Consider the following 24,596-nt stretch of genomic DNA (forward strand, 5'->3'; position numbering starts at 1 on the left):
TTTCCGGACCGGGACTTCACTCTCGCAAGCGAGCACGTGGGGGCCTCGTGCGTTGCACAGCACGGACCACGTGCTCACTGCTGGGTGAACCCGGCACGGTCCCCGAAACAACTACAGCCGCTACTCGGCTTTCTTTCTTCACATGTCGCCGTCGTCGCCATTCGACCCACGCAAAACCTGCGTGTTACGACGCTCACACTCCACACCATTAAACTCACACCGGGAGACGCGGCTGCATGTTCACACATGCCGACCGACATCTCCCTTACATACCGCTCTCTCACACACACGGTCTCCCTTGCACTCGGCCGTTCACTCACGCATGCCATCTCCCTCGCACACGTGGCTCTACTCACTCGCGGCCTTCCACTCACTCGTGCCATTTCCCTCACACAAACCACACCACTCAGACACGCGGGGGCACTCGCTCGCGGTGCCTCATCCACACACGGCGTGCTGGGAAGCCCGCCCTTCTGCACACTTACCACCACACCACTCACACACGGGGTCTCTTCCACACACGGGGATGCACTCACACCTTGCAGCACACACACCGGGACAACCACACTGGGGATTCGTGTCCCCAAAAGGGTCTCTGGGGCCTCTATACCCCCCAAGCTCGGCGTGCACCTGTCCACAGCACCCGTCCCCTCAACCTCGCAAAGCACGACCGAACCCACCTGGTCGTGATTTGCCTCAAGGGGGCATACTCCCTCCCCTCGTTCCTGGAGGAGGCTATCCCGCTGCTCGCACTGGGTCTCCACCCAGTCCACCAGCTCACCCCCATTGTCCTCCACTACCTCCGTGTGTGTGTGTGCGTCACTTACCCCGTCTTCATCGTGTAGTCTTCCCTCTATCGTTCCCATCTCCCGTGTCTCTGCCAACTCAGTCACCTCTTCCCTTGTTATCTCCCTTGTCTCAACTATTATTTCCATCTCTTCCCTTGTTATCTCCCTCGTGCACGTCTCCGTCACCCCAATTAGTTTTTCCCTCTCGGTCACCGTCACTTTTTCCGTCACGACCCTCGCCCAACACGTCTCCCGAATTACTTTGTCACCCGCCTCCACCGCGGGCCTGACAGCCGTTGCACTCCCTCCCAGCTCGATCGCTCCCACACATGGAGTCGCCATTTTAAACTCCCTGGTAACGGCCTTCATGCCCGCCTGCAGGCTTCGGCCCATGTTCTGCGTCTCACCCCGCAGCTCTTTCATTTCTTCCTTCATTTGCTTGTTCATGCCTTTTATTTCGTTTTTCATTTCATTTGTGTTTGTATCCATCCTCGCTGTCATTGCCGCCAGCATGGCGCATAGCTGGGCCATGTCGGGTGCGCTTGGGTGAGCCGTTTCGGCAGGGATCGGGGAAGGGTTTTGGTGGAGAGGGGGAGGGGAGGTGTCATACACCGCGGCAGCCGCCGCACCTATTTCGGGCTCTGGGTTCAGTTGGGGGAGTTCGTGTTCCTGCACAACCAACATTTCCTGCACGGGGTTTTCATCCTGGACCATGGATTCTACACATTCTAAATCCATTTCTAATACCCCCGGCTCCCGCTCGCCTTGAGACGCCATCTTATTTCTCGTAAAGGGTTAATTTGAATCGCTCGTAATTTGGAGGGAATCGGGGGTCGCTCCGCTCACCCCTATACCGATTCCCGTGAATTTAGCTGGAGACAGGAGAGCCCGTTGTCCCGTTCTCCGACACCAGTGTCGCGAGGAGGGGGATGAGTTTGTGTCTCACGACCTGACACCAGTGTTGCGGATTCGCGCCCGCCGGCGTGCGGGCGGCCACGTAACTCGAATCGCGGCACGTCGCCCACCGGACGGACAATCCCGTCGTGACCCTCTCGGACTAACGCCGGGAACTAGTCACGGGTGGGCCTTTCGGCCTCACCACGATCGTGCCAATAGGCCCCCCGCATGGGATAGGGTTGTTCGCCAAATTCGACCTACCTAAGTACCCACACGGAGGGTAGACCGGGCGATCGCACCTCGCCGCAGTTCGACTTCGGACACGGGCCACTTTAAGCGACCCGTTCCGTACTATCGGGATAACCGAGCGGTGTTATCGTCAACCTCGACGGTTCCGATTAATTATCGGGCGTATTTAGCCCACGACCAACCCTTTACGTGAAGTAAGATGGAGATTCAATTAGAGAAAAGACGAAGCGAAACGGGAGAAACAGTTCAACATAAAGCACATTTATTCCGCGGCAAACGGAAAGCACACATATACAATTACCACAATTATGCACCAAAAGCAAATGTAACAAAAGACAAAACACAACAATTATGCACCAAAAGCAATTGCAACAAAAGAAACACAATGCAGATCTACTACCGACTACCGAGCACACGGCAACACTTATACAGTTTTACTTCACAGACGGCGCCGACAACACATATACTCCAAAGCAAAAGAAAAAGGGGCCACCCTCAACGACAAGGGGGCAGACGGGCCTGGGGCCGAGACCGCGTCGAGCCTACCCGTCTGGTGATGAGCCGCAAAATGGCGGTGGCGCCCCGACTCCGCGGGCCTCGCCGGCACAGCATGAAATGGGGTGGGAACGGGGCCCCCTTCTCACACTATCTCAGCGCGGGGGGGAAACATGGGGGGGGTTGTTGATGCTCGGGGAAAGGAGGATATCTGGCTGGCTTGGGTCCCGCGACGAGCGACGCCACTGCGACCTCGACCGCGTTACCGGCCTCCCCTCTCCGCAGCTCCCCGTCTCTGACACGAGCGCCGACCTCCACAAAGCTTCTTCACTTCTCCAGCCTCTCCGGACCCCGACAGACACTCTCTCGACTGATTTCGCCACCGCCACAACTCTCCAACTCTTTCCTCTTCTCAACTCTTCAACTCTTCCCAACTGCCCAACTGCCTTGATTCGCTCCGCGCTCGGTGCTTTATAGTCCGACAGGAGAAATCATATGCAGATTTTTGGATCAGGAACGGCTCGGGGGCGGAGCCACGCTCCCCATTGGATGGAGGAAAAGTGGGCGTGAATCATTCTTGATCCGCGAATCTGCATATAGCGATTATACTCCGACGCGCCTGGAGGCGGGGCCAAATCGCCCCACGCTCGCTGATAGGACGGAACAGAAGTGGGCGTGAATCATTCATGATCCGATTTCTCAGAAAGGCTGGTGTTTTTGCACCCGCTGCTCGGTGCGCGCCCTGTACGAGTCCAGTATCAGTGCCCACAAGCGGCGCAGGAATGGCGGTGATGCGATGGTTGCGAGGGCGAGTTGTGACGGTAAAGGTCGTGGCTGTTGGCGTTGCTGTTGTTGTGAAGCGGCGTTGCGGTTGGTGGTTGGTGTGTGAAAGCGGTTGTGGAGAAGGTGGATGTTGTGAAGGCGGTTCTGGAGAAGGTGGCTGTGGTTGTCGAGATGCAGTTGGTGGTGGTTGTGGTGGTAGTAATGGCGGTTGGTCCAAAATAAAGATAGTAAAAGAAAAACGGCTATCTAAAAGGGTCGCAGCCCGAATGAATGACATTTATTCCCTCTAAACAACGGGTTTGGGCTAACTACACATATATTTACAGAGATATCTCACCTACGGGACCTGAATGGTGGTTTGCGAATTTCGTCAACCACAACAATATATTTTTATATATATGTATATATATATATATATATATATATATATATATATATATATATATATATATATATATATATATATATATATATATATATATATATATATATATATATATATATATATATCCGTGCTGTCTGTTCATGCATTTGTCTGTCTCTGGTTTACGGCGACCGCTTCCCACACTGCATTTGAAAAACTGTGCACGCAGGCAAAGCTCAACATTCACTTTTGAAATGACAAGAGAACAAGTATGAATGATGTTGATACCATATTTTATTCTGCAAGCAGGATATTCTACATTTTTTTAACCATAAAATTTTTTCACGCCTCGTAGTTTGCGTGTTTTATTTACGCTTGTCCTGGTTATTTATTCAATGACACCTTTTTGATTTCCCCCACATTCATTATGTTTCTCATTTAAATACCTAGGTTGTGATTTTCTCCATCCTTTGGTTTTTGTTTCATCCTATTATCAAAGCTATTTACGTGGAGTCATTTTATTTCAAATTATTTTTGGTTAGTCTTTTGGAAGAGGCTGCTTCGAGTTTAACACATTATTTTTCAATTTTTACGAGTTGTATTTATAAAATGTATTGTCTTTTAAAATTATTTTTTGGAGGTTTTTTTTTTAAAGTACGAGATGTAAATGTCACGGTGAATAAGTGTGAAAAATATATGCTCAGAATTTTTATTCCGGCACCCTTGGTGCGGAGGCATTTTGTTTCTGGGTTGTCCGTCCATCCGTCCGTCCATTCGTCCGTCCGGATTTTCGTTGATGTGATAACTTAAGAAGCAAATTGTAGAATTTCATCAAACTTGGTATAAAGGTAAAGTAAGACAGGGCAATTAAGTGATTAGATTTTGGGCCAGATGTGATAAAGGTCAAGGGTCAAAGGTCAGGGTCAAACTCTGAAATTTTAATGTTTACGCCCTAACTCTAGAAATATTGGACAGAATTTCATCAAACTTGGGACAAAGGTAATGTTAGACAATGCAATTAACTGATTAGATTTTGGGCCTGATATGATAAAGGTCAAGGGTCAAATATGTCAATACTCAAGTGTTTGTGTGGGAGAGCGGAGGCATACCCATCGACTGCGCGCAGTCAAATTACTCTGGTTTAAATGTAAATTGTAAATGTGTAAATGTGCTGAATAAATGTGAAAACTATATGCCCTTAATTGATGCTCAGAATTAAAAAGGATCTTGCACAGGCAAACAACCATATGTTTGCAACCATTATGTAAGCTTGAATCGATCGAATGTCCTCCTGCAGCATTGAGGTTCCTTGTAAAGTTATTCGTGTTAATCTAATTTATCTGTCTGAAAGTACACAGCTAAGGTTTAGTATTTCCTACTTATCCAAACCATCCTCATTCTTCTCTTAAGTGCATTACATAGCGAGATGTAATGCACAATCTCTCCTCACCACATTACTTATCTTGCACCTTGGCCATCCCACCACAGAGCCAGATGGTGCCACCTTTACCGTGGGGAAATCATTGTGGTTGCTCTGGGCGTTGGTCTTCAACAACTCCGTGCCTGTGGAGAATCCGCGTGGCACCACCAGCAAGTTTATGGTGTCCGTGTGGGCTTTCTTCGCCGTCATCTTCCTCGCCAGCTACACGGCCAACCTGGCAGCTTTCATGATCCAGGAAGAGTACGTCGAAATGGTGTCTGGCCTCAGTGACTCGAAGGTATGGCTGAAAGATATAAAATTTAAACTTTCACAAGCACCGAACGGCTCATTCGTCACTGAAACCCCCTGCGGCATGACTTTTCAGAGATGAAACCGAACCGACAACCATTTGTTACTGCACCGTATCCATTTGGACCACATCGATGACTGCTCTTCGTTAAATGGCACGTTAGATGGGTTCCGATCAGAGTGACCACTCCTTGGCTCATTTCACAAGATCTTGGCTATTCGTTGTTCACCTTGGCGTCTTAGTTTTCTATAGGTTTTCTTGGTGTATAGGTTTTCTATTATCATCGCTTTTCCGAAACCTTGTGAATTCTTGGCTTCTTTCATTGGCTCACCTTGGCATTTATGAAAATGAGGAGTAGTCACACTGGTTCCGATGCAGGTGCTCAGTTGGCAACGAGCCGCTAATGATCTTCTCTAATGATGAGGATGGCTGGCTTAAAAGAGCACCCAGAGTTATTTTTATATTTTCTATTCCACTGTGTTATTAAGCCTTACACGATAAATTCCATTCATTTAATTGTTTTCATTTTCCTTCCCCCATCCAATCACGTTCTTTCCTGCAGTTTTCTAAAAGGCCGCTCGATCACTGCCATCTCTTGATGCCCTCACTCATTATTACACACAGTTTTATCTTTATTGCCCGTACTTCATCGATCGTATTTCTCCGCTGTTTCGTGTTCGTCTGTTTCCATTCCCACCAGTACCAGAAGGCTGATGTCTGTTTCACTCTTCCTTTGTTCACGTCATCGACGTCTCGGTTCTTAATAAGAAGTGAATCTCAAACTTGTTAGGCTGTCAAACTTGTTAGGCTGTCAAACTTGTGAGGCTGTCAAACTTGTTAGGCTGTCAAACTTGTTCCATGACTTAAAAAAATTAAAACCTTGTAAAATATGATGTTGCGGGCAGCTTACTCTTTCACAATATCATACATTTTGTAGACCGATGAGTTCATCACCCAGGAACTCGATGTTTATAAAGACTTTGCTCATACAGAGACATTCAGATTTGTGTTGGATAACTTTAGAAACACCTTCTACACATACACTCTTTGTGTATTGGTTTGATATTGGGGACTTGGAAGTACATACTGCATTACAAAGTTGGCTCCCATTTTATGAATGAAGAAATTTTTAAATTAATTCCCAAAATAACAGCCTTTTGCCTACTTTTGATGCTTTTTTTATTCAAACTTGAGGCTCGCGGAGGACGTAGAACATAGATCGAATCAGGAAATAACAGGATCGAATCGAATCAGGATGTGGGGAACAATGAAGGCTAGAGGAGGACACATTGGGTGGACAAGATAGATAGAGCCGCAAACTTTCAATCACAGAAGTTGAAGGAAAAAAAACTGGAGGTTTGGAAAGAGGTAGGCTTGGGGAATATTAACAGGGATAGAAAATATTTTGATTTTCTATTGGGGGATGATCTGAGATGATGGTGAACAGCTGTTTTAAAGACTTGGACGGAAGAATTGAGATTCAAGAGGATGTGGAAGTTGATTTCACAGGCAGGAGAGAAAAAAAATAGGACCACTGGACCTGTAACTTATCTGGGCCCTGGCCTAATGTTGAAAACCAAATGTGGTAGCATTCTGACTGGTGGGTCTGGAGAAGAAGATTTTTGAAGAAATTTACGAAGAAGGCCACCTTGACTTACTTAAAGTCACGTGACCGGAACAAGCTTTGAGATCCCTGTTAGCAGTCAGGAAAGGAACTTTGCTGCCAAATTTCAGCCGGATCGGCAAAGCGGCTTGTCTGGAGAAGTCGAAATAGCAGACGGACAGACGGACGGACGGACAGTGCACGACGACACCTTATCTGGAATTTAAATTCCAGATAAGCTAAAAAAAAAATAGAAGAACGAATGAGTGGAGGTGAGCAGTGATTCTGGATTTTAGAAGTTTCACCAGAACAAGCTTGCTGTCAGATGAACAGCATTAAGTGATGCTTGAAATATAAATGAGGGGCTATACGTGTATGAAATGTTAAACATAGCATGATCAGAAATAAATAATAAACCAAATGGTCTGCCAGATGATTAAATACTTCCTCGTCTTTCTTTCATTTATAAAGTGGTCCATTCACCACTTACCTTTGAGTTGTCTAGTCTCGGTTCGATTCCTGACCTGACTATAAACTGTCGGGTCACAGCATGCCAGGTGTTGCATCACAAGGTGCACTGTCTCTTGGAAGGGCATTGAGTCGGGTGTCCTGTCTGCCAGCATTAGTGGGTGGAGGCAAAAACATCCCACAGCATCTTTTGTGAAGGGTAGGTGAGTTATAATTTTATAAAGAATAACGTGAATAGATTGTCATCATCATGAAGACAAATCACCTTCCACGTACAGTACTCGTCTCTGGCCCACCGGCTTGAAGGTGCCAAATCCCACCAGATCTCACAAGCAAGCAGCTTGGAATCCGGTTATTACTTGGATGGCAGACTTTCACGCATGAGCCGGGTGTTGTCTGCTGAAAGACGGCAGGAGAGCTCATTACCTCCGCCACCGAATGGTGACTGAGGTTATGTATCCACCTCTGTTTTATTTGTTTGTTTGTGAGGAGGATATCTCAAAAAGTTATGCACGGATTCAGACCAAACTTGGTGGGCACGTTTGGTGTGTGACATGGACGACTTGGTGGGATTTTGCTGACGATCCGGATCCGGATACTCGAATTTTTTGAGTGATTCTTCACCATTGAGAGATAAAGCCAAAAACGATGTAGAGCAGGATATTTCAATAAATTGTGGATGGGTTCTGACAAAACTTGGTAGATTAGTTGGTTCGGTGAGAATAACAAGCCGATTAGATTTTGGTTCAGGTCCAGATTCAGATCCAAATGGAGGTTTGTGCTCTACCAAGTGCCACTCTCGTTTGGTAACACACACACACACACACACACACACACACACACACACACACACACACACACACACTCATGTGCATCCTTGTAAATGCATCATGGGTTGGGGATGTGGCTGTGCCACTGATGCAATGCCCCTGTTACGAGTACACTGGCACTCATTTCACTGACCTCAGAAGGAGGACAGGCTGAGTCAACCCCACCTGGTGCTAATTCAGCAGCCAACAGGGCTTGAACTCACGACCCCAACCACTAAGCCAACACCAGGCTTAGTTTGGTAAAAATGATCACAGATTGATAAATCACAGTTCCCACGTTGGGGATGAATCTGTCATCCTGCTGCATGCCAGAAGTCCATCCTGCATATCAAAGAACGCCATGCTTTGCATGGGAACATTACAGCCGGCTGTGTAAAGCTGAAAGTCGCATCTTCATTTCGGCTGTGCACATTAGACAGATCCCACAATATCACCTGAAAATAGTAGGTGATTATGTATTTGTACTGGGGCTATATTCTCTGCCAGGATACTAAATGGGATATGTCACGTAATTATGAAAGGGATGTGGGAGTCAGATTGTACCAGGAAACAAATGTCACATCACGAATGATTATTATCTTCCACGATTCCATCCACGGAATAATGATGAATATCACATGAATATCTTGCATCATGACCAGCTACCACATGAAATGGATCATCACTCGAGTGCTATTTCGGCCTGAAGGACTAATCAGCAGCTTCAAGGTATTGCTTGTGAGTTGCTGTTTTTGCTTGGTTCTCCTCTTAACTCGACCCCTTAGGAATTGCAAGAAGATGTGAGTTCACGTCTTGGTTTTCCCACCTGAGCCCTTGGTAATGTTGGCAGGAATCCAGGTTGAAATGCCACATATATGTGTTTGTTTATTTTCATCTCCGCCACTGAAGCTGGGCGGAGGTTATCTTTTCACCCCTGTTTGTTTGTTTGTTTGTTTGTCTGTCTGTCTGTCTTTCTGTCTGTGAACAGGATATCTCAAAAAGTTGTGGACGGATTTGGACGAAACTTGATGGACAGGTTGTGTGAATGACAGGACGAATCTATTCGATTTTGGTGAAGATCTGATTCTGGATACGAGAATTAAAAAAAAAAAAATTTCAGTGATTCTTCACCATTGAGAGATGGGACCTAAAACGATGCATAGCAGGATATCTCAAAAAGTTATGGATGGACTCAGACGAAACTTGGTGGACGAGTTGGATAGGTGACAAGAACAAGCCAATTGTATCTTCGATGTCAGGATCCAGATCCGGTCTATCGGTGTGATTGAAAACGTAAACCGTTCAGTCTCACGGAGGTATGTGCTCTTCCGAGTGCCATTCCACTATTCCAGTCTAATAATGAATGCCCTTGTATTTCTCAGAAAAAAAGTACACTGATGTCAACTCATCTCTTTGTCCTGCAAATTATTTTTGTACAAGCTTCACTTTGAGCCTTACATCACTGGAAAAACACTATGCTGCCTCTGTTGTTTCTGGAGAAAAAAAAACTGCTCCTTTTCTGTTAGCTATGGTTCTAGACCCTCAGTCTTAAACAAGAGGTCAGGGTCGTCTCCCTGGACATATCAGGGGCATTTGATGCAATCTGGAATCCTACTTTGCTTGCCTGAACCTGGCTGCCTATGGTATGTACAATGCCATCTTCATACCTGGCTTTCTGACTTCGTCCACTCAAGCCGTTAACACGTTGCTAATCAAGAGGACCCTCCCCTTCCCTCTCCCAGTGGATACTGGAGTTCTATAAGACAGTGCTTTTAACCAAGTCTCAGCTGTTCTATACATAAACAACCTCTCTGATACTCTGGAAAACCGTCGATTGACTCCTGATAAAATTGCAGACTCATTTTTTTTTTCAGAAGACTCTACATTTTGTCATGCAGTGCCACTGACACTGACAGGCACACTGCAAATGCATCACTCCATGCTGATCTGAAATCGACATTGCTCTGGTTAAGGGGACATGTCTTTCCATTCTGGAAAATCTCAGTCTTGCAATTTTGCGACAAAAGGATCGTCAAACAAACCCACCTATACAAGAGGTTCAGCTTCCTGAACTTATAGACCTCACCATCAGCCATAACCTCTCCTGAGACGACCATATAGGAAAGCTGGTATCTTAAAAGGCAGCCGCAGATTGGGAATCTTCCACCATTCCAAATAATTCCTTGGAAAAACAGAACTGATCACATCCTCAAGGCCTTTTTCCATAGTCCAAAAGAGTACCGCTCTTCCCTCTGGGCTGGAACCCCAGCATCACATCTGTGGCAAAACACAAGGCCTGTTGGTCTAACATCGTAAACAGGTTGGTGGCGTGTTTCTACCACCTCTTCTTTCTCCCATCTCTCTTAGCCCTCAAACCCTTCCAGGCCACATGCGTTCTTGTACTAATTTTCTATTTTGTATGCAACGTCAAGGCTCATGGAAGAGCTAAAGCAGAATGGACCAGGATGCAACAGAACAAAAGGAACAGTAGAAAGAGGGGGGTGGGCACCAACAGCATGGGATTTAGGCACAAAATAGAGGGGGACTTGGACAAATAAGAGATGTGGGGGGGGGTGCTCAAGCTGGACAACATGGGGACAGAAGCAAACTCTCAGGAGGGAAAAACTGGAAATTTGGAAACAGGTGTGCTTGGAAGGTGGGATAGGGGGCTGATAGACAGAAAATATCATGGCTTTGGATTAGGGATGATCTTTGGATCTGCATTTTGGCAAGCTCACTAGAAGAGTGTTGTGGGTGGACTGCTTGTGCCCTGGAGAAACTTGAGGGGGATAAAACACATGGAGGGCAGAGGGTACAAGATCAAAAAGGAGGAGGTAGAAGACAGAGAGACCACTGACCTGTGATCAGAAAGTGAGAGGCCCGTAGTCTCAGCTTCATCGTGGGAGATTGCAATAATCTTGAAGTTCTTGGTTTCCACTGCATCAAGCTGAGCAAGGCGTGAGGCTGGGGGGGGGGGCAGACTAAAGGGGAGAGCAGTACTCCATAAATCTGCAGATGAAGGTCTTGCAAGTGGATAATAGTTCAGGTGTGTGAAGGAAGGATGTTCTACAATGGAGGATGCCCAGTCGGTGACTGGCTTTGGAGGCCGGCTTTGAAATGTTGTTTGCCCAACAAAGGTAATGACTGATCGTGAGACCCAAGAGTTTGAATGACTGAACTTGCTCAAGATGATTGTTTTTAAAGTATATCGGGGGTTTGCCAGATGGTCCTTACGGAGAGAGAGAGAGAGAGAGAGAGAGAGAGAGAGAGAGAGAGAGAGAGAGAGAGAGAGAGAGAGAGAGAGAGGGAGAGAGAGAGAGAGAGAGAGAGAGAGAGAGAGAGAGAGAGAGAGAGAGAGAGAGAGAGAGAGAGAGAGAGAGAGAGAGAGAGAGAGAGAGAGAGAGAGAGAGAGAGAGAGAGAGAGAGAGAGAGAGAGAGAGAGAGAGAGAGAGAGAGAGAGAGAGAGAGAGAGAGAGAATGAAATTGTGAGGAATTTGACATATTGCAAGTGTTTGACCATCTCATGATTCTATCAACGATCTTCTCCTCGTTGAACTCTCAAAATCTAGGCTTTCTGTACACCTCCAATATTTTTTTTCTCCTCTTTTCTGTCCTTTGTGTAATTGCCTTCCTGAAGCTGTTCAATCGCATTCTTCCTTTCAGGGCTTCAAGCAAGCGATGCGCCGTCTCATTCGTCATCGCTACCCACTATCTTCCTACTTCCATTAACCATACCTTTCCCAACCTTCTTATTTGCAGGTTACTCTGTTCAGGGTGAATAAGATTTGCAGGTGACCTCCTCTCTCTCCTCTTGCCCGTTTGTTCTTTCCCTTGTTTGTTTTGTCCAACTGTGGTCCCACTGCCAGTGTGAGCCATTTTATCCTCTGCCTCCTCACTCTTCCATGAGCAAAGATTTGTGCAATCAACAATGAAAAATAAATAAGTTATGGATTTGTAATATAGGTTTTCTGTTTTTTTTATGTTTTTCTATGAAGTTTTTCAAATAAAGGCTTTTATGCCTCCGCTGACGAAGTCGCCGGTGACATTATGTTTTCGGGTTGTCCGCCCATCCGTACGTATGTCCGTCCATGATATTTTTTTTCTGTTTTCTCTGCAACCACTTATCTGATTGAAACTAAATTTTCAACATCGGTGCGACTACTCGTCCATCTATCCATTGGGACCATTCTCTGTGCAGAGCGTTGGTGCAGCCTAAGCAGTCTCCTTGGCTATTGGGCACAATCCTGGACGAGTCGACGACTCATGTAGAATGTTTTAATGATAATTGTGAGGTCATAGGTCACGTGGTGTGGCAACCTTGTTGTAAAAAAAAAGGTAAAAGTTTTGGACCACTGTTTCTCCGAAACTGCTGAACAGATCGAGGTGAAATTTAAACAGATATGATCGCCTATCCATGAGGAACAAAAGGTTCTCCAACTATCACATCATAGGTCACATGGTTTGGCAGCCATATTGGATTGAATGAAAATCTTTGAGAAATTATCTCTTGAACCGCTTCACCAATCGATATGAAACATTACAGTTATGATGTAGTAGTCATGGGGAATAGATGTTTTAAATTTCAACCTAATTGGATGCATGGTCTGGCAGCCAGAATTATTTACTATTTTCAATCTGGGTTCAGGGATTTAAATCAAACTTGGTATAAGGAGGCATAATGATGTAATAGTGAGAGAGGAGGCATATCTGGCGATGGCATGACGTCAAAGAGTGCCCTTCTAGTTCTATCATGTTTTTGCCTTTCCCTTTTCTATTGGGCAAATATGGGAATAAATAGCAATGAAGATTAAAGTGTCTAAGATTGGCAGGTGACATTGCTTTCATTACCCCCTGGCACTTCGTAGAGTGCATACCTCTGCCATGCTGAACAATTTATGTTTTGTATCCCCCCCCCCCCCCAGAGGCCAGATCTGGATTCAGAACAGAACCCAAATCTAATTGGCTTGTTCTTGTCACCTACCTAACTCATCAACCTTGTCTTGTCCGAATCTGTCCACAACTTTTTGAAATATTGTGCAATATATCACTTTTTGGCCCCATCTCTAAATGTTGAAGAATCATTTTTAAAATTCTAGTCTCCAGATTTTCACCAAAATCTAATGTTTTCGTATTTGTCACACACCCAACCTCTCCACCGGATTTCGCCCAAATCTGTCCACAACTTTTTGAGATATCCTGTGCACAGACAAACAAATAGACAGAAACAGCCGGTAGGCGGCGATGGGTTGCCGAGCATGCAAACTATAAGATATAGAGCAAAATGGATGTCATATAGCGGATATGGAATCACCTTCGGATCATGCATATCAAATCTCATCCAGTTCCATCTACTGATAACTACTCGGTATCCATTTGAATGAAAAGTACCGAAAATGCAGTTTGAAATCGGAAATCCCCAAAGTTCGAGGGGGTGCTGTGGGTGAACAACGATCTCAATCGAAAATCCGGCTCGATTGTTTGTGCACAATGTATTCCAGACGATTAGTGTGAATTTTCATGACCATCCGACCATAACCCGAGGAAGAGTAGCATTTGGCGCGAAGGCACCTCCAGCTGTTGCATATTATCGATTTTTGCACTAATTGACCTTTGACCCCTGACCTAAGCGAAATCGGTCAATATGTCCTGAGGCAAAGTTGTCGTACTCATTGAGTACCATGAACCTGCAAAGTTTCATTCGTATCGATGCACTCACCTGGTCGCTAGGGGGCCTTCAATTTTCACCAATTTTCGCGCATACCCTAATTGTAGGGGGCGCTGCGGGTAAAGTATTCCATATATCACAAAAACCGGAATATATTTGATAGAGCATCATCTGTAGATCATTCGTGCCAAATTTCATAACCCTACGTGGGATAATGGCTTTCGGAATTGATTTCGCGTGAACGGTACTGATTTTGAAGGGTTTTCGGTTGTTGTTTGGGAACCAAAGCGTCCCTAGCAACCATCACAATTTCCAAAGCCCAAGGTCATAAGATGTACCTACCACCCGAGTTTGGTCAAAATCGGCCCACGTTTACTACCAATTATGCTGATGACAAACGAACAAACATCCAAACAAACAGACAGAATTACTGACAATAAGGGTCACCTATTTGAGCGACCCAACAGAGGTGAAAACATGACTGTTGCCCACCTTCAGTGGTGGAGGTAATAACAGCACTCAGTCGAACGCATACTTCCAGCAGACTGAAGAGTTTACGTTTTGTAGCCTACTAACAGGCCAAACCTGCATCCTCATACCTACACCAAATTCTAATCAGCTTCTTCTCGTCAACTACCAACTTATCCACCAAGTTTCGTCATAACTCGTCGACAGCTTTTTCAGATATCGTGCCCCATCTATCAATGGCCCCAACTCTCAATGGCCTTGTCCATATCGTTTTTGGCCCCATCTCTCACTAGTGAAGAATCACTCAAAAAATGAAAAAGATTCTCGTATCCAGATCCGGATTTTCACCAAAATATAATTAATCCGTCCTTGTCACACCCCCAACCTGTCCACCGAATTTCCTCCAAATCGGTCCCATAAATATTTTTTGAGATATCCTGCTCACAGGGAGACAAGCGGACGGGTGAAAACATGACCTACGTCCACCTTCGGTGGTGGAGGTAATGATCGACGCATTGCTCTCTGTTTGGCTTTTTTTTTCATTCATCTACGACTACTGAGAGCATGAAATCTAATAATTACATGAAACATAATTTATGTGAACCAGCACCAAAGAACTGACAGTCAGAGTGGCATCATTGTCATCACCATTAAAAAGGAAGAATAATCTAATGTTGACGACTTAAGTATGATGACATAATCACCGTTATGACCAGAAAACAGGAACACATTTAGAAATGCGATATAAAAGTCTTAATTTGTTGAATGTGACAAATGTATTCATCAGATATTGAACAATATTCGTTGAAAATTTATTCGTCATGAACAAGACCAAGAAAAAGAAACTTGTCCATCGTGGGCCGTGCCGAACCCTTTCACCTTATGATCTCCCTTGGTGTTGGCGGCACAGCCATGCTTCCAAGAAATGATAGCTACCCGGTAGCCGATGATCTCCCTGGTGTTGGCGGCACAGCCATGCTTCCAAGAAATGATAGCTACCCGGCAGCCTATGATCTCCCTTGGTGTTGGCGGCACAGCCATGCTTCCAAGAAATGATAGCTACCCGGCAGCCTATGATCTCCCTAGTGTTGGCGGCACAGCCGTGCTTCCAAGAAATGATAGCTACCCGGCAGCCTATGATCTCCCTGGTGTTGGCGGCACAGCCATGCTTCCAAGAAATGATAGCTACCCGGCAGCCTATGATCTCCCTGGTGTTGGCGGCACAGCCGTGCTTCCAAGAAATGATAGCTACCCGGCAGCCTATGATCTCCCTGGTGTTGGCGGCACAGCCATGCTTCCAAGAAATGATAGCTACCCGGCAGCCTATGATCTCCCTGGTGTTGGCGGCACAGCCATGCTTCCAAGAAATGATAGCTACCCGGCAGCCTATGATCTCCCTGGTGTTGGCGGCACAGCCGTGCTTCCAAGAAATGATAGCTACCCGGCAGCCTATGATCTCCCTGGTGTTGGCGGCACAGCCATGCTTCCAAGAAATGATAGCTACCCGGCAGCCTATGATTTCTCTGGTGTTGGCGGCACAGCCATGCTTCCAAGAAATGATAGCTACCCGGCAGCCTATGATCTCCCTGGTGTTGGCGGCACAGCCATGCTTCCAAGAAATGATAGCTACCCGGCAGCCTATGATCTCCCTGGTGTTGGCGGCACAGCCGTGCTTCCAAGAAATGATAGCTACCCGGCAGCCTATGATCTCCCTGGTGTTGGCGGCACAGCCATGCTTCCAAGAAATGATAGCTACCCGGCAGCCTATGATCTCCCTGGTGTTGGCGGCACAGCCATGCTTCCAAGAAATGATAGCTACCCGGCAGCCTATGATCTCCCTGGTGTTGGCGGCACAGCCGTGCTTCCAAGAAATGATAGCTACCCGGCAGCCTATGATCTCCCTGGTGTTGGCGGCACAGCCATGCTTCCAAGAAATGATAGCTACCCGGCAGCCTATGATCTCCCTGGTGTTGGCGGCACAGCCATGCTTCCAAGAAATGATAGCTACCCGGTAGCCAAGCTGCCATACACAAGAACAGAACCTCATGATCTTTACATCCTTTATGAAGGCTATCGTCTCTCGTGAAGTCTTGTACAACATGCATCTTGTGCGAGTAAAGATCTAGAACTCGTCTCAATCTCCGCCAGTAGGTTGTCCTGGAGATTTCCAATTCCCACTTTGCCTTTTTGATTGATATTCTAGGATTGTCATCCATTCCATTCTAAAATTCTTTGACCCCTTCTGGCGTGCACACCGTTTGGGTACTGAACCGTGGCAGCCGAAGATGTGTCTTTCCGCGGAGTGCTCACGAGGACTGTGAAGCATTGATGACTTTCAGTCGCCATATCCTAAAACGTCCTGAAGATTCCTTTTTTGACGGTGGTCTGAGGCTCATGGAGGAGTTTGTACATGTATCACATGTCGGACAAAGACACGAGGAGATATCAGCATGCCTACATGAATTATAAGGACATTGGTAGGCAATGGACAAACACACGGGGTCAACGGGATTTGAACCTGAGTTCCATGCATCATTAGCCAGGGGTTCATCGAGAGGCCAAGCCATTTTCCCCCAAGATACCATGTATGGCCCTAACGATCACTGCTTCCCAACTGCCAAGGACATGAAAAACTGCCTTCATTTTGTGGACCATACTGTGCAGATCGAAGAAGGCGTAAGAGAGATTTGAGAATAAGAAAAAGACGAATGTGGAAAGGGTGGGGGGGGGACAAATAAACTCAGGGTTGTGTTGGATATGATTGTTCAGTCATAAAATTCAAGGGAAGTTAAATTGAGCAAAATAAATTTGCGAAAAGGAAAGAAAGGTAGAAGAGAGTTTATAGATAGAACAAGTAGTGGTGTTTGAGAGGAGGGACCGAGAAATGGCTTAGAATTGGGACTGGAGGGAAGGAAAGGTAGGTGAACATATTATGGGCCATGCCGGAGGTAAGGTAAGCGCCAATGGGTTTCAAAATTCCTCGACACTTTATATGTGGATGGCTTTAATCACTAATCACTTTCATTTCAATGTTCTCGTCCAATTAAGATACATCAGAACCACCACCTCGTAGTGCTTTCATTTGCTCATCGGTGCTGTCGTGTTCTATAAGCTCAAAGGTGCAGGGAAAATCAGCTGCAGGGATTAAAAGGTATCACAGTTTAACTTTACAGGTCATTCACATGGATAACAACAAGAGCACTTGGTAGAGCGCATACCTCCACCAGGTAATGCCCGATCCACGAGAACATATGGGGCCCATCACATTTTTGAGATATCATGCTATATATCGGTTTCGCTCTGTCGCCTGGTGTTGGCGCAGTGGTTAGGGCAGCGGCTTGGGATCCAAAAGGTCCCGAGTTCAAGCCCCGTTGGGCCACTGAATTAATACACCAGGGGGTTGACTCAGTCTGTCATCCTTCCGAGATCGGCGAAATGAGTACCAGTATACTGGGCCGGTGTATACCCCGGTTAAAATAGGTGTACCATATCCCTATGTTGTAAGAGGCGACCAGGGTTGCGTCAGGAAGGGCATCCGGTGTAAAACATGTGCCAAATCACTATGCGGATCATATGGATGATCCGCTGTGGCGACCCCTAAAGGGAGCAGCCGAAAGAAGAAGAAGAAGAAGAAGATATCGGTTTCGCTCTATCTCTCAATGGTGAAGAATCACTTTCAAGACATTATCAGATCCGGATCCGGATCTTCACCAAAATTGAATCAATTCTTCCCTGTCACACACCCAACGTGTACACCAAAGTTTTGTCCGAATCCGTCCACAACTTTTAATTTAATTATCATTCTCCATCCTGTCTGTCAACATGTTTCTTTTGTCAAAACACATGAAGCTTCTCGATTTTGTAATCATCTATCTATAATTCCAGCAATCTCTGTGTGTCTGTGTGTGTGTCTGTGTGTCTGCGACCGCTGTTTCTCGACAACCACTGGTCCGATCTAATTGAAACTTGCCAGGTATATTGCTGTACTGGGGACCTGAGTACGTGCCTTTTCAAGGTTTGATATTAATCGGACAAGTGGTTCCCAAGTTATGGCCATTTATTTACCAAACCAATGACAGGACACGGTGCTGCGTAGGCATGGCCAATGGGGGAAGAGATCCTCGGCCACATTCCCCATTACGGGTTACAACGTATGGACTTCCGGATAGTGATGACCGTGTATTCTAATAATTTCTCGATTTCTTATGCGCATTTATAGATAAACACAATGCCCCAATCCAGTTGTCGTTTACGAGAGCGAAGGAACGGCCTGTGTGGTTGTTTGAAAATGTTTTTGAGCCGCATCTCGCGTAGCGAACACTGGCTCCAAGAAAGCTCCACCTTCTTCTTCTTCTTCTTCTTCTTCTTCTTCTTCTTCTTCTTCTTCTTCTTCTTCTTCTTCTTCTTCTTCTTCTTCTTCTTCTTCTTCTTCTTCTTCTTCTTCTTCTTCTTCTTACAAAACCTTTACGACGCGGCTCTTTTATATACAGGATCCGGATCTCCTTAAATACTAAACACCTGTACACATCCTCGCATAGACGGTGCCTTTTGAGAGCGTCTATCATGAACTTTTAAATATTTTCGGACATTTGCTTTAAAGTTTCGAAAAGTTCACGTTACTATTTAAAGATTATTCCATTTAATGTGTTGTAATTTCGTAAATACACGATTTTCTCGTCATGAACGAGGAGCCTCCATGACGGGTCTCGCTATTGGCTCCATCAAGGCACGTGACGAAATATCGGAAGTTGTTGTTGTTACTGTTATTGTGATCAAAATGCTGATGTTTCGACTTTCTGTGATGGATTTTTAGCCGCGTCGCGTTGCGAACGCTGGCTCGAAGAGAGCTCCGCGTTCTTCTTTTTCTTCTTCTTCTGGTGAAGACAAAACCTTTAGGACGTGACTCTTGGACACATTTGTGCTTGTTTTGGGTTTGCACGTACGGGCACGTACTGGTTTTAACACAAATAACGAACAAGCACCTGTCGTAATCAATAGATTATTAGTTTGCAAGATATCTTCTCTTTTTTTTATCCTACCTTATGCTGAAGGCCAAGTTAGCTGTGCACGTTAGTTAACCGACTTGCTCAACACTACTCTTCCTTGCGCATGCCTGTTTCACCGATATGTATGTTCCACGATGTTCCAAGGAGGGTGCGGTGGTCAGATCAAAGCAAACGGATTTGCAGAAGGCATGAGATGGAATTCATTAGCTCAACATTGTTTATTGAAAGCTTGCCCTAGGCCTCGGGCCTAGGCGGTGCGGAGGTGTCTCCACCTCCACATCGCAGTGTCAATGTTTGTTCTCTTTCTCATTGTAATACCTTGAAACTTGAAATTCATTTATTTATTTTTTCCATTTATGTAAAGCTCCAATGAGGAGCTTGTACATAAATCACTTGGAGAAGAAAGATATCGGAAGACAGACATCGGTGTACTTTGACATGAAGTGCATGGACGTTCGTAGATGGCACATGGGATTTGATCCTTGGATCTGTGCATCATCAGCTAGGCCTCCATATTGGGATACAAACAGGCCAACGTAATGGTATGACACCAAGATTATAGGGAATACCCACTCCACAGATTCCGTTCAACATGGAAGCTTGTCTCATTGAAGGTGGTATGCATCTCTGTTTACCATGGTAATTGTAGCACTCTGATATTCCAGGTCCTTTAGTTTGACACCTTGCCATTTCCCAAATACAAGTGCATGCTCTCCTAGGCCCAAGCTGTCGGATACTTCTTACTGATTGCACGTATTTGTGCATGGCCAATGGCATTCCGTGGGAGGAAATATCTCAATGCTATGACGTCATACACCGTGCACCATTATTAATAGACTTTGACGCAGGAAGAGATCGTTTCGTCCATCAAGCACGTGTTACGTCCACACAAGGATACGCACACAGAGAGCTTTGGCGCAGGAAAAGGCCATTCGGCCCATAATGCCTACGCTGCACCAACCCCAATATCCATCACCCACCCACCTACAAGTCCTGCAAATATCTCCATACCCCTTCCACATCCCACACATCCAGGTACCTATCTAATGACCATATTTTAATCCATCCACCCCCCTGTACTGCCGCTACCTTTCCACGGAGACCATCCACATACCGTTACTTTTCCTGCGAAGGCTTGTCACGTCCAAAGTTCATCAAAGTGAGAAAAAATTTAACGTCTTCAAACTCCATTTGCACCTGCAATATGTTCCAAGCTAATGACAGGAACCTTTCGACTTGAGTTCAAGGGAAGTAACTGATGATGGCAAATATATAATGAATGCGTGATTCAAAAAAAAAATTGAGATTGACATGACGCGAGACACAGGTTTATAATTGCCAATTTCTGTCACAAGCAAATGAGATGCGATGGATTCATTGGGTCGGTGTGATGAATTTGAATTAAACACACTCAAGAAATTGAGGGGGGGGGGGTTCCACCATGTTTTCTTTCAGGTCGGCTCGAGGCTAATCAAAATAACTCAAAATGCTTGTGTATCCTTGTGTATCTCATATCGCTGTATCTCCGAGCGAATCCTATAACGAGGTGGAATGGAATCCCACTCAAAAACACCGTGCCAAGAACTGAACTTGGTAATGTGTGTATCTCAAACATCAAATGGATTGTTTAATTGCAAGTGTGGCACATCATTATTGTTTGTTTCGTGTGTTTTTCCTTGTTTTTTTTTCTGCCTTCTCTTGGTGTTTGATGTTGCTACCGAACGTGATGCCTCTGTTCTGAATGCATGCCCCCATACACTTGCGAAATGAAGCAAAAAAATTTTGTAGTCAATTGACGTTTTCTTATTTGTACTCAATATTAAACGGAAGACCGAGAAGTAGAGAGCAAAGATGGAGTCATCAGGAGGAACTTGGATAAGATTCGGGTTTCAGCCGCTACTCCGCAACTCTCAACCCCGTCCAGGTGTAGCCAAGTGAGCTTTACAGAAAAATTTCTGCAAGAATTCACTTCTCCTTGGAGAAATAGATAACGAAAGAGAGGAGTAGAGAGTGAAAGATAGAAGAGAAGAAAAAAGCAATAATTCGAATGATTAAAGAGAATTGTGAAAAAAAAATTGCGGGGGGGGGGGGTAAACAATGTGAAAGGAACAAAGATGTCGGGAAGAACCCGGACAGATCGATTTCAGCAGTTACTCCCAGGCTCAAACACAGCAACATGTACAAGCTACCAGAGCTTACCATATACTGAAAGTATTTAGGCCATGTACAGTTCTATGTCATATTTTTGGAGCAATGTTCACGTAGCCTCATCGAAAACTGACACCCGTGCTGATCTACCTTCGATGCTGCTATCCACCATGTTGTAACCGGGATGAAATACAAGACATGATTCTTCTTTCGTATGCAGCACATGGCTGTGAGTAGCATAATTGGCTGTGAGGTGTGCCTCTGATGCACCACACCCAATAGGTTAAGGCAGAAATTTGGAATTTGTTTCAGGGTGCCAGCGGTATCTTGCCTACTCTTGGTGAAGGATGCCATGGGATCTCAAATGTCCACCAATTTACACTGGCCGATGGGAATCCCAGTTTAACGTCCATCCGTGGGACGACACACATATGATGCTTCGCCCGGCCTTCGAGATACCTGGATTACAGTTTGTAGTTGGGCCGAGATTCAAACCCAGGTTAGATGACTCGGAGGTGAGTGTGCGTACCTCTAGGGCTAGGTCATCCTGCCAAAAGGTGCACATTTTATACAGGAATGTGCAAAAGTTGGGTTTATTCCAATGATACTCATACTTTTGGGTAAATTCATCACATTATCAGTGATAAGTCATGTGTATTTATTATTGTAAATTAATAGCTTTTATAAATGTGTGTGAAACAAACTGCTTAAGTAAATAACAAGAACTGTTTTCATTTTTAGTATCAGTCAATACTCTGTGTGTCGGCAACTTTGCCTTCTTGAATGCCATCACTCTTTTACCCCTGTATACAACTGAAGCACTCTTGCAGGAATATTGTGCCAAATATCCTGTAGTACATTCCACAGTTCTGTAAGGTTAGCCGGGTTCCTCTTGTTCTTCTCTGTTTCCAGGTAATGCCATATGAACTCGATGGGACTCATGTCTGGACTCTGGGGTGGCCATTCTAACACTTGAATTACACCAGCTCTAGCCTTGTTCTCCAAATACTGTTTTACTATATTGGAGGTGGAAGAATTATGAAAGGAGGTGTGTGTGTGTGTGTGTGTGTGTGTGTGTGTGTGTGTGTGTGTGTGTGTGTGTGTGTGTGTGTGTGTGTGTGTGTGTGTGTGTGTGTGTGTGTGTGTGTGTGTGTGTGTGTGTGTGTGTGTGTGTAATGTTTTTATGGAGTTCTACTGGAGCTTTCTGATGTGGAATGTGACACACCAAAATGATCATCGTTATCTCCTGAGTTGCTTTGGCTCATTAACTATAAAGAACCCAGAAGAATTCCCATGTTTTAAATGCATGCCATGTTAAGGTGTACAGAGCAACTTAATACGTCTTTCCAGCATGGCATTCTCATTACAAACTAGAGGGAGAGCCTCTCAGTAGAGTGCAAAACCTCTGGCGCCAATACTGCTGGGTCACTTAAGTGAACCTGATATCCTATTCATTGGAGGTCAAAACGGATCAGACTCTACTGAACCACGATTGAATAAACTAAACTAGATTGACGCGCATGTAGAAATGCCAAAAGAAGAAAATCGAAATTTTTTTGAAAAAAAAAGTTGCAAATTTTTTCTTTTTTTCCTCTAACAAATTTTTTTTGGGGGGAGGGGGTTGGAAATCACTTAAAACATGTAGAAATGCAAAAAAAAATTCCAATATTTTTCAAATAAAATCGAAATTTTTTTGAAACCAAAATCTAATGCCATGATCCTTGGACCATACCTAATCCCCCCACCAAGTTTCGTCGAAATCCGTCCAGGAGTTTTTCCGTAATACTGTTGACAAACAAACAAACAAGCAGTCATAGACTGGTACTTACGAAATCGTCAACTTTACCTCTGACCTTGTCTAATAAAAGCTGTCTCTAGAGAAGGTAGTGACGCATACCAGAAGTTTCTACAATGATTCTGTACCAAACCATCAAAAATCGTAACGTCGACCGAAGAAAAAATCTCCATTTCTCCACGCAATTATTTAATATTATTGTTACGTTTGAGGGGGGGGGGTATGCATTCAAAGGGTAATTAGGATGTTTAATTAGGTATGCCATGCTGTTCGAGTTTACCAGGATCTCGATGTAATAAGTAGTAATTCAGTGGTGATAAGTTGTCTAGTAAATGTTCATTTCTTCAAGGGGGAAATGATAAATGTCACGTAATTAGATAGGGACACGGGATAGGGTAAGTGTGTCTGCGTAAACCCCTTTTGGTATTCTCTGAAGACTGGCCGTGACGTCACAGGACAGAGCAGCGGATGGCTCCGCCCCGTGATCACGATTGGCAGAAGGCGACGGCAGTGGGCCAATAAACGGCTCGATTGGAGGTGACGAGGGCAGAAGGATAAAAAGGTTCTGTTCGGGGTCGAAAAGGAAGAAGAAGAAGAAGAAGATTACAACCAGAACGCTCGTGTTTTTTTGGTGTGGAACCTGTGGCGGCAGAGAGCTTCCTGGTGGCTGTACTGAGTTGACCGTGCTCTTGATCGTGCTCTTGATCGTGCCTGGGAGCCTTGCCGAGCCTTGTGCCTCGCTTTAGTTGGCTCTAGGGTTCTGCTGACTCGGAATACGGGGTCCGGCGGCGGGTGGACCTGCCTCCCTCTCCTGCTCGCGGCTTGGCGCGGGAGCTGGTTCCCTGGCGGCTGTGGGCGGACTTGGGCCAGGACCAGGAGGTCGACAGCACCGCGGTTTTCTCCTGCCCCCCCCTGAGGAGAGCAAGGCCGGCTCGTCCAGCGCCGATCCAGGGACAGTTGCGTCCACACCACGGTCCAGCCTGACCACCAGAGATAACTACGTTTTGTGTGTGTGTGTGTCTGCTTGGCGCCTTAGAGGGATTGAGAACTGTATATTCATTGGAATTGTCTGTGTTTTTCCCCACGCCCGATCCCACACCATCCCGTCAAATCGCCCCGGATCCCTCTTCTTGCCGAGTCTTGTTATTTCTGGTAATTATAAAAAAAACAAATAAACATCATCAACTCAGTGAAAAGTGACTCGTGCCACCTTCCTCGTCCCGTTTGCGGTAGAGCGATTAGAACCGCCATGTTTGGGTTATAAACAAATAAATCACCTCCATCGTTTCGGCTCATTCTACGTTGGCGGGACTGTTCAAGTCCCGTGG

The 24,596-nt window shown here is 45.5% G+C and overlaps 2 protein-coding genes across 3 annotated transcripts in view; both read left to right on the top strand.

The window, feature by feature from the left end:
* Positions 1-24,596, top strand: part of LOC147010090 (protein FAM200C-like) — a 527,036-nt gene that overhangs the window by 324,269 nt on the left and 178,171 nt on the right. The gene's annotated exons all lie outside the window — the stretch shown is intronic.
* The window catches only part of LOC147010092 (glutamate receptor ionotropic, NMDA 2B-like), a 244,428-nt gene that overhangs the window by 148,805 nt on the left and 71,027 nt on the right, over positions 1-24,596 (top strand). Inside the window, exon 9 of the mRNA XM_085862546.1 lies at positions 5,065-5,294. Coding sequence (XP_085718672.1) covers positions 5,065-5,294 — 230 coding nt within the window. The remainder of the gene's footprint in view (positions 1-5,064; positions 5,295-24,596) is intronic.

The sequence above is a fragment of the Eptatretus burgeri genome, chromosome 17 (genome assembly GCF_056783735.1).
Source record: "Eptatretus burgeri isolate ZD-2024b chromosome 17, Ebu_testis_v1, whole genome shotgun sequence".
Lineage (NCBI taxonomy): Eukaryota > Metazoa > Chordata > Myxini > Myxiniformes > Myxinidae > Eptatretus > Eptatretus burgeri.